The sequence below is a fragment of the Furipterus horrens genome, unplaced genomic scaffold (genome assembly GCF_987537825.1).
Source record: "Furipterus horrens unplaced genomic scaffold, mFurHor1.1.pri manual_scaffold_12, whole genome shotgun sequence".
Lineage (NCBI taxonomy): Eukaryota > Metazoa > Chordata > Mammalia > Chiroptera > Furipteridae > Furipterus > Furipterus horrens.
The window spans coordinates 58,217,440-58,236,254 of NW_028327182.1; the positions used below are offsets into that span (position 1 = coordinate 58,217,440).

The following is an 18,815-nucleotide window of genomic DNA, read 5'->3' on the forward strand; positions in this document are numbered from 1 at the left end:
ACATGAAAAAGGAAGAGAATATGAGTGGTGGATAGGAAAATAGCAAGATGGCAAGAGAAATACCCAGGGCAAAGGGTTACTTTGGCAATGCAACACACTGTGGGCAAGTTACTTAGGCCCATGACAGAAAATCAATCGGGCAACAAAGTGACCAAGGTAAATACTTAAGAAGCAGCTTTGGTTGAACTCAAATAATTAACAAATTGAAATTAATATTCACATTTATGAAAGGTAACTTTATAACTTTACTCCAGTGAGCAGCTTACCTCTGCAAGATAGAACTCATCATATTGCCTTCGGAAGCTCTCTCCTTTGTGATAGTTGCTAGCAGCTACTATCACATCCACAGTCACCATGCTCAGGATAAACATGTGGAAAACTGATGATCTCATCATTTGCTGAGGAGGCAAAACAAATGAGCTCTTAACAAAGAGCTAAACCTTACAATTAAACATAATCATGCACTTAGACCTGGGCATGCAACATCTTTGTGACATGCTGCTGTGCAGAACAGTGCTTCTAAGATAACTTGATGAATGTCAGTTACTGAAGAATAAGGTTAGCAAAGGAATCTTTGTCTTCAGGCACCTCCAAATAACTAAGGAGGTAGTTTTGGAAACTTTTAGTTAAAAGTAGAAAATACGTATATTTCATTTAACTTGTGTATAGCCCATATCTTAATTTTCATTGGTGAGTTAGGTAGTTTTTATCCTTAATGTTGACTGTATGAAGAAATCATTTTTAAAAAAAAACTGACACCACAGAACTATTGCTTTATTCTGTTAAGAGGAAAAGCTACTGAAGATGAAAACATTTTAGACATAATCATAAAACTGGAAAAGAATTAATATATAGTATATTCGATGGAGTCCACAGCCAAGTGAAATAAATAAAAGAGATGAGATCTAATACTTTGAGAGATGACAGAGCTATTGGAAAAGCAGATATTTAGTAAGGCTTTTGTGTCGCCATGGCTATTGATGCATTCCCACATCCATTTGCCTTTAATTTTATTTTAGAGATGATACAAAATCAAATTCTAGAATTGCCAATCCACATACTTAAATTTACCTCAATTTACTTGTTGGAACTATTGACCTTCATAACATAGATAAGCAAATCCATTGGCAAGTTTCTATTCTTATTAGAGTTTTCAGTGTTATTTACTCTTTCTTGTATCATGAGAATCAAATTCCATAACTATTATTCCTTTTCTATACTCCTTTCATCATAATGTTCTATTAAAGGCATTTTAACTAATTTTGACTTTATCAGCATGACAGAAAAGCCATAACTTTCTATTTTCCTTAGCTGCGAATTTATCTTAAGTAAACTGTTATTACTGAAAGTTCCAAACAAAGCTTTTAGGCATGGCTGTCAAAGAACTTTAAAATTGATTTTGTAACTGTCACAGCTTCACTTTGTTGCCGTCATTATAATAAGGCTGTCTTTTTGTCTGAATGTCTATGTGTCCTTGTTGGTACAGAGTCATTAAAATAATCAGTTACAATACATTCTGATACACTATAATCACCATTGCTTAGCTTTCTTCAAAGTAATACTTTCAAAATATTAAATAAGAATTAAGGTGATAAGTATGTACAGTAGCTAAATTTAAATATTAAAACCAGTAACTGGAACTTTAAAGTTAGAGCTGGTAACATGGACCACTTCAACTCAATTCAATTCAATCAATGTTTGAAACTGGCTATGGGCTTCTACATTAAGTAGAAGGCCTGAAACACTATATATGCCTGTATCTATAAGACAGTTCAAATTTATCCCCTTCAATTTTTTATTTTCTTGTAAAAGTTAATGAAAAAAATGTTAGACTTGAGTCAGTGCCACAATATAGTATTATATAACTTGAGATTTTTCCCAACTGTATTATTTAGTATGGCTAGAATATTTATATAGAGATATAAACACACATAAACATATGAGTGTATATATATCTATATGTTTATATATAGATATTTAGCATAAGTTCCCTGAGATCCTGAATTTGTATTAAATTTTTAAAGTTCCTTTTAATTGTCATGTCATTTTGGTTTATATATATATATTAAATCTGACAAGTTTTGCATATATATTTAGTTTGGCTTTGATTCAAGAATGACTGATTTCTGTATGTAACAGTTGAAATTACCAAAATACGATGCGCTATTAACAGAATCATCCCCAAGGCAGCAGTAGTTGTCAAAAATGCTCAGGAGCCTTGCTATGAAAAGTGCAATCCCTGGACCATCAATTTCTTGGGAGAATATTAAAAATGCAGATAATCTCAGGCCCTATCTCTCACCTGCTGAATCAGAATCTGTATTTTTACAAAGTCCCCAATGTGCATAGTAAAGTTTCAGAGCCCATATTGTAGTGGATATTCCTTGAATAGCAGGTTAAACTGGATGACCTATACAATCTTTTACAAATTCACAATTTCATGATCCTAAAAGTCTATAATCACTGACAAGAATATAACACTGGCTGGAATACTATAGTAACATATTATGGGACATCATCACAAAAGTGGATGTCTACCTCCTCTCCAACTCCAATTCCAAGATAAAAATTCAACTAAACCAGTTTGGTTGGCTTCATAAAGACAAAATTATGTGTTGTTTTTTCAACCATTTGGAGGGGTATTCTGAAGACACCATCACAGACACTTTCATGAAAGCTAGGAATGAAGGTGGGCTTTATAATCTGGAAAAGGTAAGGGGACAGTTTTTTCCTTAGAATCTCCAGAAGTAATGGCCTTGTTGATGCCAATGAGACCCATTTTGGACCTGTTAAACTATAAATAATACATTTGTATTGTTTTAAGTCACTAAGTTTGTGGTAATTTGTTATGAAAACAACAGGGAATTAATACAATCATTGTTAGTAATTTTGACACACACTGCTCAAATTGTCTCCTATGAAGCATGATTGTATGCAAGTGCCTAGTACTACAAAATTCTATAGTCCAAAGTGTCCCAACCAACGCAACTTGCCAAGAGGGGTCTCTGGAAAATTTTTCTGTACAGATGTAAACTCATTACACTAATCAAAGTTTCCATCTTACTTTGTTTTATAACATGCAGTAAGATGATGGATCTGGAGCAGTAGTACTGGGTTCAATCTCAAGCAGAAGAACAAGCACATCATTTTTCTTTATATTAGTTCTGTGTCCTACTGTAAAAGGAGTGTTCTTAAGAGACTGTGAAGTCTATGACAAACATGGATAAGGATCCTCACTGAATTCAAACTGACACCAACTAAATGCATTATCAAAATTAAGAACTAAATTTGAGTGTTGGTTTGTGTTAAGCTTCATTCCAATCATATTGGATGCTGATGTAAAACTTCATTTAATTTTCAACAACCCTGTGAGACAGGTGCTTTTGTTATTCCCTTTCATATATGGTGAAACAGGTAAGAATAAGTAGATTTCCAAGCTCAATGAGTTAAAAAGTAGTCGCAGATATTTTGATTCCAAAGGAGGGGCCCTCTTGCCTTCTACTGGGCAGTCAAAATGGATTTGACTCTGCTCTATATTTTAAAGAAAAATGAGAAGCAGTTCCTTTGCCAAGAGTTTGCAAACCCTATATTTGAAAGCTGAAGACAATCCATTCCTTACAAAGAGTACAAGATCACCAGGGTATAAAAGAACATCACTTCTAAAGACAGGCTGAGCTGAGTTCAAATGTTGACTCTGTGCATGATTTAGCTTCTCTGTGACTCAGTTTTCATACATGGGAAATGGGTGTGATAACATCTATATTTCTAGGTTGTAACATGAATATAATTATTTAGTACAATCTAGCCCATAGCAGGCATCTGGTGTTCCATAACACTTAATATTATTACTGTATTTGAAAATACTCTAAACATTTAAAGGCAGAAATGCAATTAGTTATTTATGGGGAAAGAAAGAAGGCCTCACAGGGATATGCAAATCAAAGGGATAACTAATCTTGAGAAGGAGCATGAAAATTCATAGACTTTCAAAAGGTCTTAAGTGATCTCATTTTTAGTGGAATAACTGTTTATGTACTTCCTATGAGTTATTTATATTAATTTGTTCAGTAATTTTTCCTACAAAATAGTGTCTTAAAGATGATGAAGACTTTGCAGGCAAACATTCAATGAGTCAAAATTCTGGCCTTGGAGGTTCCAATAAGGATAAATTAAGATAATAATAGTACAGCTCAGAAATAAAATTTTTCTTTAAACTGGTGACTAAGCGAAAAAAAGTCCTACCTTGGTAAACAAGTTTCATGCGATGAACATTGTATCAGCCATGTACCAAAAGTTATGTTTTAATCAGATTTCTAAATAAACATATTTGAAGAACAATGCAATTACAAGGTGAAAGTCTCAGAAACCATCTTGCATATGAGCCATGAGCATAAGAACAAGAATATAATGTAAAAGACCAAATGCATACAACCTAAAATAAAGCTCCCATTTGCAAGTGGTACATCTTTCACTTCCTCTATTAGGAAGATATCTGGATATTAGTTACTTCTAAAATCAATATACAAGATAATTCTGTCCAATATACAGACTTTGTATTAAAAAGGAAGTATATTTATATCAATACTGAAAACAGAACCAACAAATGTCTTGAGAAGCTCTGCCTTCCAATCTTCCTACCCCAGGCATGTCCTTGGAGAGCCAGAGGATGGAGGGAAAACCACAAATGACTTTCTGTACAGGCACTGATAGTTTATCATAGTCATAAAAACCCTGCCCACTATGAAGTCTTGATTAGTTTTCTCTCTTTCCTGGACAGTGAGCCAGGTGAGAGAATCCAGTACATGTGGAAGTCAAATTGTAGGCAGAAGAAAGAAGGGTTTAGTAAGACACTTTCAGCTCTTGGCCAATGTGAGCACATCTTTGACTCTGTAAGAATTAACACTAGATGTTAAATCATAAATTGTCACACAAAAATTTATTACTGTTATTAATATTTTTCAATCACCAACTCCTGATTCTACAACACAAACTAGATTTTAATGAGAAGAAATACATGCCTAGTGAAATAGAAATGCTGTTAGGAAGAATTGATTATTATACTAAGCTAGTGTTTTTCAAATTACTTTTAGCATGTATGGCAGAGCCTGAAATTGAACCCACCTCCCTGTATACACAGCCTTGGCAGTTACCTCCCACTCTGGAGTTAGCCATGTGACTTGTTTTGGTCAGTGAGACCATAGAAAAAGCAACCTAAGCAAAGAATCAGAAAAAACTTGTGAGTTGCAACTTAGTCTTGCAGCTTTTCAAACCCTGAGCCTCCACATTAATACCTTAGCCTGGCCTGTTGTATGATGGCTATAGACCCTGTCGACCCTTTCCCCTTAACAGTCAGCCATGCCCCAGAAGCACAGACTCTGGCTGATGAACTAACTCATATATTAGCTGACTGCAGATGCAAAAGTGAGCCCAGTCCCAATAGGCTGAATTTGGCTTGGACTAGCAGGGTTATCAGCTGACTCACAAATTCATGAGCAAAAATTAAGAGTGTTTTCATAAGCCATATGTTTTTGGGTGGCCTATTGTTTAGCAAAAGGTAACTAATATACCTGCCATCCCTATTTCCTCGATGCTGGGCACATAGCTAAATTACATTACTCAGCCTACTAGCATAGAAGTGGGGTAGTATCAGAGGTTCACATCACTGGGATGGAAATGGAAATGATGTGTAACTTTGGCAAGGATAATTAGTAAAGGGCATGCATTTTTTGCAATCTCTCTCTCCCTTCCTCCCTCTCTCTCTCTCCTGCTTTTCTCTTTCCATCTAAAGTGACTTTGGAAACTATGTGCTTCAGATAGGGTTATCAAAAAAACAGTTTTTGCAAGAAAATTTTTTTGATATGTATATATATGTGCATGTGTATATGTGAGTGCATATGCCATCTCTGACTGAAGGTGGTGAGGAAAACTGGTGGCCCCATCTGTAGTGTGCTGGAGCTGCAATTGTGTGCAATTGCTCTAATTTCATATTTAGCAATATCATGTTGTTAACTTGAAATTGGCCATGGTAGGAGCATTTACACTATGAAAATTAGCAAATGCTACCAATCCAGACTCCCCAATTTCAAAATGTTTGTTAAATATTTTACACATTTCTAAGCATACCACTGCCTCCCACCCAGCTGCCCTGGCTCTCTAGCATCTTCTTGAAGCAGTAATCTGCTGTGGGTTACTGAAAAATTCATGCTCTAATCACCCTGTGAGAGGGATATATCATTTAATGGGCTTTGTCAAGATGTTTGCCCTTGTTAACTCTAAGCTGGACTACATATACATAGAATAGATATGAACATGAGTATGAATATAGATAAATATATACATATGAATATGAATATGGATATGGAATTAGGTACAGACATATAGGTATAGATATACCTCATTCCCTCATCTCATTCTGATACTTAGAATAATCATCACCCATGATACAAGACACTCACCTATATAGATGTGATGCCTACTAAATACTTTATAAAGCACACACACAAACACACACAAAAAAACCTATTAAAGCTCTGGCCAGGTGGCTCAGTTGGTTGGAGCATTATCCCATGCACCAAAAGGTTGCAGGTTCAATTTATGGTCAGGGTACGTACCTAGGTTTCAGGTTTGATCTCCAGTTGGGGTGCATACAGGAGGCAACCATTGATGTTTCTCTGTCTCCCTTCCTCTCCCTTTCTCTCTCTCTCTCTCTTTCTCTCACTCTCTCTAAAATCAATAAACATATCCTTGGGTGAAGATAAAAAAAATAACTTTTGGAGCAATGGAAGACTGTCATTAAGACTACAGGGATGTAGATATATCAGTTGAAGGAACAATCAAAATGGAGCATTTTTTATTACTGGTTTAATATAATTATTTGTCTTGAATTGATTTAAACCACAGTGTATTTTGTTTGTGAAGGCTTCAATTAAGGACAACATGTACAATGCCATAATGAATATTCACATTTTAAAGTATCTTAAAGAAAATTACTTAATATCTCCTTGTTCCCTCACACTTTATGGCCATACATTTATGGGTTAGTGGAAGGAATGAGAAGTAAATAAGACATGTACAAAAACTTTTCAATTAGCTATCTGAACTATAATTTAAGGATTAAGAAGTCAAAGCCCCTACACGACTTCATTATTGACATTTAAAAACTGAAAGGAATAAAAGTTCTAAAATATTTGCTTTTCAATAACAAAGTGTTGATCTTGCTTACTTTGCTGGACATGGATATAATAAAAATCAAAGTATTAGTTCATCCACAATAATTTTATTTTCATGCTCCCTGATGTCTAGAAGAGTAACTTAAGAGTGAAATTAAAGCACATTAGTATATTTGTACTCTTGTGTTCCTATAGATTTCAAGCCCGAGTTCCTACAATGTTGGACACACAGTAGGTACAATAGTGTTTGATATAACTTGATTTCCCCCACGTATTGAATTGTTCACAAAGCATTTTCTGTTTTTTTAAAAATTTTCTAGAAGTGTTTTATTTATGCTATTTTGATCATTTTTAAGTACACTAAAATATTTTAAATTCTATTATTTATTTATTTTTATTGTTCTATTACAGTTGTCCCATTTTACTCCCATTGCTCTCCCCTGTCCCGCCCACCCTCTCTTCACCAGTCATTCCCCACTTTGTTGTTCATGTCCATGGGTCTTTCTAAGAAAGTAGGATCAAGGGATCTCTTCTACACATTTCTCTATCTCCTATATTAACTGAAAGCTACACTGGTACTCTGGATGATGCTGTTTGGGGAACAGGCCAAGCTCTAGAAGGGGAGCTTCCCTCACGGTGGCTTGGTAAGGTCTCTGATAAAAAGGATGCTCCAAATTTAATGTTGGCCTCAGGACCTCATTCTTGACCCATTTTTTCAGATGTATTGATGTAAAGCAAGTAAAACAAATTAGGACAACTAAGTAAGCAATATAATCTTGTTTCAAGTAGTATAACCTTTCATTTGCATATTCCAAGAAGGTGCCTGAATATATTCAGCCTTGGGCACGAACCCAGGGTGATGGTCTGCTGAAGACGCCAGTGCACATATTCCAGCAATAAGCCTCTGTCAGTAATTGTCACATGGGCCATCTCTTCCTTGTGATCCTCTGATTCTGACTTACAGTCAAGAATAAGGGAAATGCCAGAATGCGAGCACTAATATTTTATATTTGTCTCACCAGAGCTCTACCAACCATATAGTTCCTGGATAGTCTTGCCAGATTTTGACAAAAAGTACGTAGTCTTAGTTATCAGTGTTTTTGTTCTCCTTTTTTCTTTGTCTTCAGTGAAAAGTTAATAAGTTCTGCAACAGGCTGCTAGACAGGAGACACTTAAACCATAATGGTTTTAAGATCTCTGAAGATACTTTAATTGACATTCCCATAAATAATAAAAATGTACATAGAAAATCACCTGAAATTTACTTTTAAATGTTTATTTTTACTTTTAGTATTACATGGTGGGCAGGTGAATATAAAACTTGTTTTAAATTTAAGAGGAAAATTCAAAAATTAAATGAAATAGCTGTCTTTTTAAATAAACTATATACCTAATGCAATGAAGGACTTAGATTGTTACACTTGATGAATGCAGAAATAAATAAAAATTGTGAGCTATATAGAATATTGAAGTGGAAGACTCATTTTGAGATATTAAAAGTATTTAGGTAAGATAGAAGAACAAATTTAAATAATTTAAAAAATACATGAGAAATATACCAAATACAAAATGACTAAAGTCTAAACCTGTCATCAGCCTTAGGTCACACTGCTCCAACAAAGTCTTTGATTGCAATAATTGTATTAACTGAGAAATTACAAGACAATTTTAAACCCTAGTGGTAGTTTTTATTTATTTTTTATTGTTGTTCTATTACACTTATTCCAATTTTCCACCTTCGCATTCCCCAGCACCACCCATCCTCCTGCTCCCATAGTCAATCCCCAACCTGTTGTCCATGCCTACAGAGGTCATTTACCTGTTGCTTGACTAGATCCTTCCCCTTCTTTCCCCCTTTATCCCCTTCCCTCCCTTCTGATCCCTGTCAGTCTGTTCCTTGTTTCCATGCCACTGGTTCTATTTTGCTCATTTGTTTGTTTTGTTCATTAGGTTCCTTATTAGGTGAGATCATATGGTATTTCTCTTTCACCAACTAGCTTATTTCACTTAGAATAATACTCTCCATTTCCATTCATGCTGTTGCGAAAGGTAGAAGAGTTCCTTCTTTATTTCTGGGCATAGTATTCCACTGTGTAAATGTACAGTATTCCCTCACTTTTCGCAGGTATTACATTCTAGACACGACCCCCCCCCCCAAGATAGGTGAAAATCCGCAAAGTAGGAACCTTATGTTTATTTTAGTATTTATATATATTTTAAGGCTTTATACACCCTTCCCACACACTTATAAAACATTCCCAGTCCCTTATTAACCTTTTCCACATTTTTATAAACACTACTTATGTTCTTAAACATATTCTACACTTTTAAAAAAATGTTTTATTGATTATACCTTTAGAGTTGTCCCAATTTCCCTTCCCTCTGCTCCCCTCCACCAGGTGGCCCCCTTCCCTCCAGTTGTCCCCCCCTTTTAGTCCATGTCCATTGGTTGTGCATATAATTCTTCTCAACCTCTTCCTGTCTACTCCATTCCCTCCTACTATGCTTCTTAATTCCTGTACCATCTCCCTCCCTTTCCCCCTTCCCCCTCCCTGTTGCCCTCCCCCCAAAATGTTTCCATGCCTATAGTTCTTTTTCCACTTTTGTTGCCTATTTAGTTTGCCTTTGTTTCAATTCCCTAGCCTCTGTTGTTGGTTGTTGTGATGCAGTTTTCATTTTAATGTTCATAACTTTGATCCTCCTCTTTCTAAAGCAGTCCCTTTAACATCTCATATAATAGTGGTTTGGATCTAATGAACTCTTTCAGTTTTATTTGTCCTGGAAGCATTTTCTCTGCCCTTCTATTTTGAACAAGAATTTTGCTGGATAGAGTATTTGTGGGTATAGGTTTTTGATTTTCATTACTTTGAATATTTCTTGCCAATCCCTTCTTGCCTGCAGGGTCTCCCTTGAGAAGTCTACTGATAGTCTAATTGGGACCACTTTGTACATGATTCTTTTCTTCTTTCTTGCTGCTTTTAAGATTCTCTTCTTATGTTTAATTTTTGACAACTTAATTATAATGTGTCTCGGAGTGGTTCTCCCTGGTCCAGTTTTTCTGGAGCTCTCTGTGCTTCCTGAAACTGTAAGTCTATTTCCTTTCCCAAGTTTGGGAAATTCTGCTTCATTACTTTTTCACATAATTTTTCAATTTCTAGTTCTTCTTCTTTGCCTTCTGGCAACCCTATAATCCGTATGTTTGATCTCATAGCTGTCCCAGAGATTTCTGATCCTTTCCTCACTCCCCTTTCTGTTTCCTCTTTCCACACTGGTTGACTGTTTGTTCCTTCCCTATGTACCAGTTTGTTGATTTGATCTCTGGATTTTACTTCCTCACTACTTGCCTCGTATGTGTTTTCATTCTTTTCAGTATTCTTATCTTGTTCCAAATCTTTTGTTAATTCTGTAAGCCACCTAATGACTATATCTCTGAATTGAGCCTCTGAAAGGTTTCTTATTTGTTTGTCAGATTCTTCATCTCCTGCCTGGTGATCTGCACCACCAGGATTTCTATAGTTGTCTGCTGCATTTTGATAGCTTTGATTCTTGGGCAGGCTATAGGGGGTGGAGCCCTGTGTACTCATCACAACCCTGCGACTGGCGGTGATCCCTAACTTTTTTGCTGCGCTATGGCGCTTTGAGTTGGGGAGGGGGTCCAAGATGAATTCCTGCTGTTATTCTCTGCTGCACAACTGGACTGTCCTCCTGCCCTCTGGGCCTCACCGTCCAAGGCAATGCGGGGCTTGACTTTCACAGCATTGGGATTGCAAGCTGGCAGGGCTCAACTGCAGTTGGGATTGCTCTCCCTGCCGCTGTCCCTGCTGCTACCGCAAACAGCACCGCCTAATTTTGCCCCTCCTACCTGTCCAACGAGCACCGCTGGTTTATAACTTCATATATTGGGCTTCAGTGTAGTTTTATTTTCTGGAATTTCTAGTTATCTTTTGTTTTAAGTTAGCTGTATTCCTTTCCAGTAGTAGAGGGAGACCGAGCATGTCAGTCTAAGCCTCCATCTTGGCCGGAAGTTCCCTACACTCTTAAACCTACATAACTTTAACAACATACCTATACAGTACTGCAAAATCCCACAATGACTGTATAGCAAAAACTCCATGATAAATAATTTAAAGTAATATTTTTAAAAATCCTGCGATACAGTGAGGCTGCAATAAGTGAACCACGATATAGAGAGGGACTACTACAGTTCTTTGTAGTACAGTTTTTCGATCCACTCACTTACTGATGGGCACTTAGACTGCTGCCAACAACTGGCTATTGTAAATAATACTGCTATGAACATACTGCTATGAATTGGTGTTTCAGAATTCTTAGGGTATAATCCCAGCAGTAGAATCACTGGATCACAAGAAGTTCCATTTTTAGTTTTTTAAGGACATTCCTCTCTGTTTTCCACAGTGCGCCAGTCTGCATTCACCAATAGTGCACTAAGGTTCTTTTCTCCACATCCTTGCCTGCACTTTTTATTTGTTAATTTGTTGATGATGGGCATTCTGACCAGTGTGAGGTGGTATCTCAAGGTGGTTTTAATTTGTATCCCTCTGATGGTTAGTGATGTTGAGCATCCTTTCATATATCTGCAGGCCCTGTGTGTGTCCTCCTTGGAGAAGTATCTGTTCAGGTTCTTTGCCCATTTTTAAATTGGATTGTCTTCCTGATATTGTTATATGTTTCTTTATATATTTTGGAGATCAAATCATTGTCTGAGGTATCATTGGAAAATATATTTTCCATACAGTTGGTACCCTTTTTATTTTGATGATGTTTTCTTTAGCCACGCAGAAGCTTTTAAATTTGATGTAGTCCCATTTGTTTATTCTTTCCTTTATTTCCCTTTCCCTAAAGGATATATTGCAAAAAAATATGGCTGTGTTGGATATCCAAAATTCTACTATCATTTTCTCTAGGACTTTTATAGTGTCAAGCTTACATTTAAGTCCTTTACCCATTTTGAGTTCATTCTGGTGTGTGGTGTAAGTTGGTGGTCTAGTTTCATTTTTTTGCATGTACCATTCCAGTTCTCCCAACACCGTTTGTTGAAGAGGCTATTTTAACTCTGTTTTATGCTACTGCTTGTTTTATTAATTGACCATAGAGAGAGGGGTTTATTTCTGGGCTCTCTATTCTGTTCCATTGATTCATGTTTCTGGTTTTATGCCAGTACCAGACTGTCTTGATTACAGTGGCCTTGTAATATATTTTGATATCAGATATTGCAATCAGTTCTACTTTGTTCTTCTTTCTCAAGATAGCTGTGGGTATTCAAGATCTATTTGGATTCCATATAAATTTTTGAAATATCTGTTCTAGATCTGTGAAATGTCTCACTGGTATTTTAAATTGTACGGTGTTGAATCTATAGATTGCTTTGGGTAGTATAAACATTTTAAAGATGTTAATACTTTCAATCCATGAGCATGCTGTTTGCTTCCATTTATATGTATCTTACTTAATTTCTTTCTTCAATGTTCTATAGTTTTCTGAGTACAGATCTTATATGTCCTTGGTTAAGTTTATTCATAGGTACTTTATTTTTCTTGTTGTAGTAAATGAGATTTCCCCCCCAGGTTCTGTTTTTGATATTTCATTGTTGGGGTACAAAAATGCCTTTGACTTATGAATATTAACTTTGTATCTCACTATTTCACGAAATTCACTTACTAGATTGAGTAGTTTTTGGGCGGAGCCTATAGGGTTTTCTCTGTACACTATCATGTCATTTGCAAATAATGACACTTATACTTCCTCTTTTCCAATTTAATTGCTTTTTATTTCTTTTTCTTGTCTGATCACTGTGGCTAGAACTTCCAATACTATGTTGAATAAAACTGGTGAAAGCAGACTCCCTTATCTTGTTCCTGTTCTTAGGGGGAAAGCTTTTTGGTTTCTTTTTAGTATGATGTTGGTTATATGTGTCTCATATATGGCCTTTATTATGTTGAGGTATGCTCCCTCTATTTCCATTTTGCTGAGTGTTTTTATCATTAATAGGTGCTGTACTTCATCAATTGTTTTTATAGCATCTATTAATGTGATCATGTGATTTTACATTTCATTTTATTTATGTGTTTGTGTTGTATTACAGTTATTAATTTGCAAATATCATACCATCCTTGCATCTCTGGGATGACTCACACTTGGTCATGGTGTAGATCTTTTTAATGTATTGTTGGATCTGGCTTGCCAATATTTTGTTGAGGATTTTAGCATCTATGTTCATCAGTGATATTGGCCTATAGTTTTCTTTTCTTGTTGTGTTTACCTGGTTTTGGAATTAGGATGATTCTGGCCTCCTAAAAAGAGTCTTTAGAGTCGCCCCTCTTTTTGAATTTTTTGGAATAGTTTAGGAAAGGCTGAGTTAGCTCTTCCCTAAATGTTTGGTAAAATTTGCCTGTGAAGCCATCTGGTCCAGGACTTCCATGTATTTGGAGTTTTTTGATTACTACTTCAATTTCACTAGTTGTTATTGGTTTAGTCAGGCTTTTGACTTCTTGTTGATTCAGTTTTGGAAAATCATATGTTTTTAGAAATTTGTGCATTTTGCCCTGGTTGTCAAATTTCTTGGCATATAGTTGTTCATAGTAATCTCTTACAATCGCTTGTATATCTGTGGTATCAGTTGTGATTTGTTGTCTTTCACTTTTGATTTTATTTATTTGGGTTCTCTCTCTCTCTTTTTTTTTTATTGATGAGCCTGGTTAAAAGATGATCAATTCTGTATATCTTTTCAAAGTATCATCTCCTGGATTTATTGATCCTTTGAATTGTTCTACTAGTCCCTGTTTCATTTAATTGTCCTCTTATCTTTTTTATTTGCTTACTTTTACTTGCTCTTGGCTTTGTTACTCTAGTTCTTGTAGATGTAAGGTTAGGGTGTTTATTTGAGATTTTTCTATCTTCTCTAGGTTGGTCTATATTGCTATGAACTGCCTTCTCAGGACTGCCTTCACTGTGTCCCATAGGTTTGGGGCTGTTGTGTATTCATTTTTGTTGTTGTTGTTGTTTCCATAATTTTTTATTTCTTCCTTGATCTCATTGTTAACTCATTCATTATTTAATAGCATATTACTCAGTCTCCATATATTTGAATGTTTTTAAGTTTTTTTTCCTCGAGTATGGTTTCTAGTTTCAAGTCATTGTCATCTGAGAAGATGCTTGATATGATTTCAAATTGCTTGAATTTGTTGAGGGTTGTTTTGTGTCCTACCATGTGGCCTATTTTTGAAAATGTTCCATGTGCATTTGAAAAGAATGTATATTTAGCTTCTTTGGGGTGAAAGTTCTGTATATATCAATTAAGTCCTTTTGAGCTAGACTGTTGTTCAATGCCACAGTATCCTTTTGAGTCTTTAGTTGGAAGACTTATGCATTGTTGACAATAATGTGTTAAAATCCGCTACTATGAATGTGTTGCTGTTGATAACTTTTGTGAAGTCCTCGAAGATTTTTCTCATATATTTGGGTGCTCCTATGTTGGGTGCATATATTCCTGATGGATTATTCCCTTATGTATTATGTAGTGTCCTTGTCTCTTTTCATGGCCTTTGTTTTGAAATCTATTTTATCTGATACAAGCATTGTTATTACAGCTTTTTTCCATGTCCATTTGCTTCAAATATTTTTTTTCACACTTTCCCTTTCAGTCTGTGTAGGTCTTTTATCTGAGGTGTGTCTCTTGTAGACAGCATATATGCAGGGCATGTTTTCTTATCAATTTAGCTACTATATGTCTTTTGATTAGAGCACTTAATCTATTTACATTTAAGGTTATTATTGATAAAACTTATTCATTGCCATTTTTCCCTTTGTGCCTGTTTCCTCTCCCTCTCTTTTTTTCTTCTTTTTCTTAAAGTATTCCCTTTAGCATCTCTTGCAATGCTGGTTTGGTGGAGATGTAATCTTTTAGTCTTCCTTTGTCTTGGAAACTTCTTATTTCACCTTCCATTTTGAAAGAGGGCCTTGCTGGGTAGAGCAGTCTTGGTTGCAGGTCCTTGCTTTTCATTGCTTGGAGTATTTTTTGCCATTCCCTTCTGGCTTGTAGTGTTTCTGTTGAGTAATCAGCTGATAGTCTTATCTGAGCTCCCTTGTATATGACTAGCTATTTCTCCCTTGATGTCTTTAAGATTCTCTCTTTGTTTTTAAATTTTGCCATTTTAATTAGATGTGTCTTACAGTGAGTCTCTTTGGGTTAACCTTGATTGAAACTCTCTGTGCTTCCTGTACTTGTATGACTGTTTCTTTCATCAATTTAGGTAAGTTTCTTGTCATTACTTTTTCAAACAGGTTTTCTATTCATTGCTCCTCTTCCTCTCTTTTTGGTATTCCTATGGAATGGATATTATTATGTCATGCTGCCTTACTTCTCCCTTAAACACTCTGTTATTTTTAAGTCTTTGTTTGTTTGTTTGTTTTGTTGCTCTCTCTGGGAATATATTTCTGCCTTATCCTCCAGCTCACTAATTTGATTCTCTGCTTCATCAAGCCTGCTTTTAATTCTTTTTACTGTGTTCGTCATTTCCTCCTGGATCTAACTGATAGTTTCAATGTCCTTTTTCATGCTGGTGTAGTTCTCAGTAAGTTTCTTGTAGCTTCTCTGGAATTCTCTGTAGTTCTCACTGAGCTCACTGAGCATCCATCCTTATAACCATTATTTTGAACTCAATGTCTGATAGTTTGCATGCCTTTATTTCATTTGTCACTCTTTTGGGGGCTTCTTCCTTTTCTTTTGATTGGGCATTACTTCTTTGTCTCCCCATTTTACGTAACTCTTATTGTTTGTGTCTGGTTATTAGATTAATCTTTTGACTTCCTGTCCTTGTGTCATGACCTTCAATGGTACAAAACCTGTGGGATTCAGTGGTGCAGTCTTCTTGATCTCCTGAACTTGATTCTCTTGGGATGCCTTTTATGTAGTCTCTCTGGTTTTAATTGAGTTTTGGTTTGTGTTGTTTGGTGGGTCTTCCCTTTGGCTGGCTGATGAAGAGTCACTCCACCCACCATGTCTTGTATGGTGTTGTACAGGTGTTATCAGAACAAAGCAAAACAGCCCGGGAGACATGAACTAAAAGGGGGGGACAACTGGAGGGAGGGGGGGCACCAGGTGGAGGGGAGCAGAGGGAAGGGAAGTTGGGACAACTGTAACAGTATAATCAATAAAACATATTTAAAAAAAAACAGCCTAGGAAACAAACCCACATTCACAAAAATAACCCCCACCCACAATCACACTATCAACAGCAAATGAGCCAATATTAATAAAGGTGTTAAGATATTATGACTATATTAAGAAAGAAAAATACAGATATCAGATGACTAACTGAAAGAAAAATGAAGTTTAGAGGGTAGATGGAGGAGCAATAAAAGAGTAAGGTATAGAGACACGGTGAAGAGAAAAAGTAAAATTTATATCGTAAATAAAAAGGAAGGATGAAAGCAGAATGTAGTAAAAGAAGGGAAGCATATAGTATTAAGTTTAAACAAAAATTATATATATATTTATTTAGTGAGGGACGTAGAAAAGAGAAAAATCAGAACCAAATTGGAGAAAAATATCCACCACAGCACTATCAACAACAAATGAGCAAAGATTCATATAGAAGGAATGGGAATAAGAGTGAAAAAAGAAAGAAGGAAAATCTTAAGAGATGTCTAGAGAAAAGAGAAGTGTTTTTGACAGAACAGAGGAAAAAAGAATACTAAAGGTGAGGAATGAAAACCAGGTTAAGACAGGTAAAAATTTAAATTTAAAATGAAAAGCAAGTGTAGGAGGAAGGCAAATGGCATAGAAGAGGGCACTGTAAAATCTGAGATTTGAAATACAAAAATAATTAGGATCTAGAAATAAAATTGAAACAATGCAACAATCACCATATCCTCAACCAAGGAGCAAATATTGATAAAAGTGGGGAGAGGATAAGGGTATTTTAAGAATAAGAACAAGAATGTGAGATGACTACTGACAAGAAAAATGGTTTTGAGAAACTGGAATGGGGAGAGTGTGGAATGGAAAGAAGTCATAGCAAAAGAGAAACTAAAATTTAAAACGAAAATAAGAAGAGGAAAGAAGAAGGTAAAATGGAGTAAGAGATGGGAGGAGCAAAATATGAGATTTGAAATAAATAATAATATAAAAACTAATGTCATAACAGACACAAACTTGAAGGACAAGAAATGACTGTTAAAAAGCTATGCAGGAGAGAAAATAATGCAAATCATGAAGAAGATTGTGGTGGAATTTGTCTCAGTAGAATCTACTGTTTACCAGTGTTTTGTCTTTCTGGACCCTCCCTTGCTGATGTCATATGGTGTTCCAGTATGGCCCTAGACACCCTGTTCAAGACTACCAGTTATCCATTTTCTGTGGTTATCTCCTTCAATTGTTAATCTAGTCAATCTGTAATGAGCAGTCAGAATTAAGTACCACTACATGGGGCATAGTAATTTCTGTGGGTTGGGTTATTGCCTCCCCTCAGGGTGATGCCACTTGGAGGGTTGTGGTCTGTCTGAGCAAGATGGCTCTGCCCTATGGGTAATGACTAAACACAGGGATCCTGTCAACTGTTCCTTCAGTTTTCTCCCCTAAGCCACATTCCCAGACTCTCCTCAAGTATCTCTGGTTCACTCTGACCCGCCTTTGCCAGAGCCCAGTGTAATTGGATGCAAATAAAATTTTATGCACTGGTCCTTAAAGAGTCTTTCTGTGTCTCCAGCCATCTCTCCCTGGCAAACAGAAACCCGGCTGCTATTCACACCTGGATGTTATCTGGGTTTCTTTCTGTTCTCATCGTGTAGGCTGGGGAGCCCATCCATGGAAGGCCAGCCAGCCCTATCACATCTCCTTCGCACTCCATACCAGTTGTGTTGAAGTAGTTTCTTCTGTCTGTCTGTGGTTATAAGGTTTTCTCCAGCTATTTTTCAGATGGTTATACTGAATTATTTCTCTATAATTTAGCTGTAATTCCAGATTGTTCCTGGGGGAGGCTAGTATAGCTAGTATAGCTTCCACTTAGTCCTCCACCATCTGGGATCATCCTATTGGTAATTTTTAACAAAGGTTGCATATTTAACTACAGAAGTCAAGACTTGCATGAAGAACAATGTATCCTTTTTTACCAAGGTGACAATGTGGCAAATATTTGGTCAAAATTTGTGTCCAAAAACTGTCTTATGAATGCCTTGCATAAGTTAGTAAATGTATCCTGATTAATATGAATATAAATATTAAAGAGTAATGGGATTTATTAAAACTGAAAGATGACAACACAGTAATATAGGAATTTGGTTTGAGGTAATCTGAAGTGCAAATAACTTTAAGATGTTCTGAAGACTTCTTCCAGTGAAACTCAAAAATCAAAGATGAAAAACTATTTAATCAGCAGTAAAGTAGATAAGTAAATAAAAATAACACCAATAATTTAAGCTTATTTTTATTATGTCTAATCTTCTCGCACCGATACTGAATATATTATTTGAAATATATATGCTATATAAATGTATATAGAATAAATATTTAAATAGATATATGTATAAAATATTTTGAACTAAGAATTTACAAAATCAATTTCTCTTTAGTTAGTTGATTTGGCCATTACTGGTTTCAAGATCACAATAACTATTTCAATTAACATT

At 35.7% G+C, this 18,815-nt stretch overlaps 1 protein-coding gene across 2 annotated transcripts in view; it reads right to left on the reverse strand.

Annotated features, from left to right (window-relative positions):
- The window catches only part of NALCN (sodium leak channel, non-selective), a 413,720-nt gene that overhangs the window by 245,946 nt on the left and 148,959 nt on the right, over positions 1-18,815 (reverse strand). For both annotated transcript variants that reach the window (XM_090258917.1, XM_090258918.1), the window contains exon 10: positions 267-398. In XM_090258917.1, the coding sequence (XP_090115043.1) occupies positions 267-398 (132 nt within the window). The remainder of the gene's footprint in view (positions 1-266; positions 399-18,815) is intronic.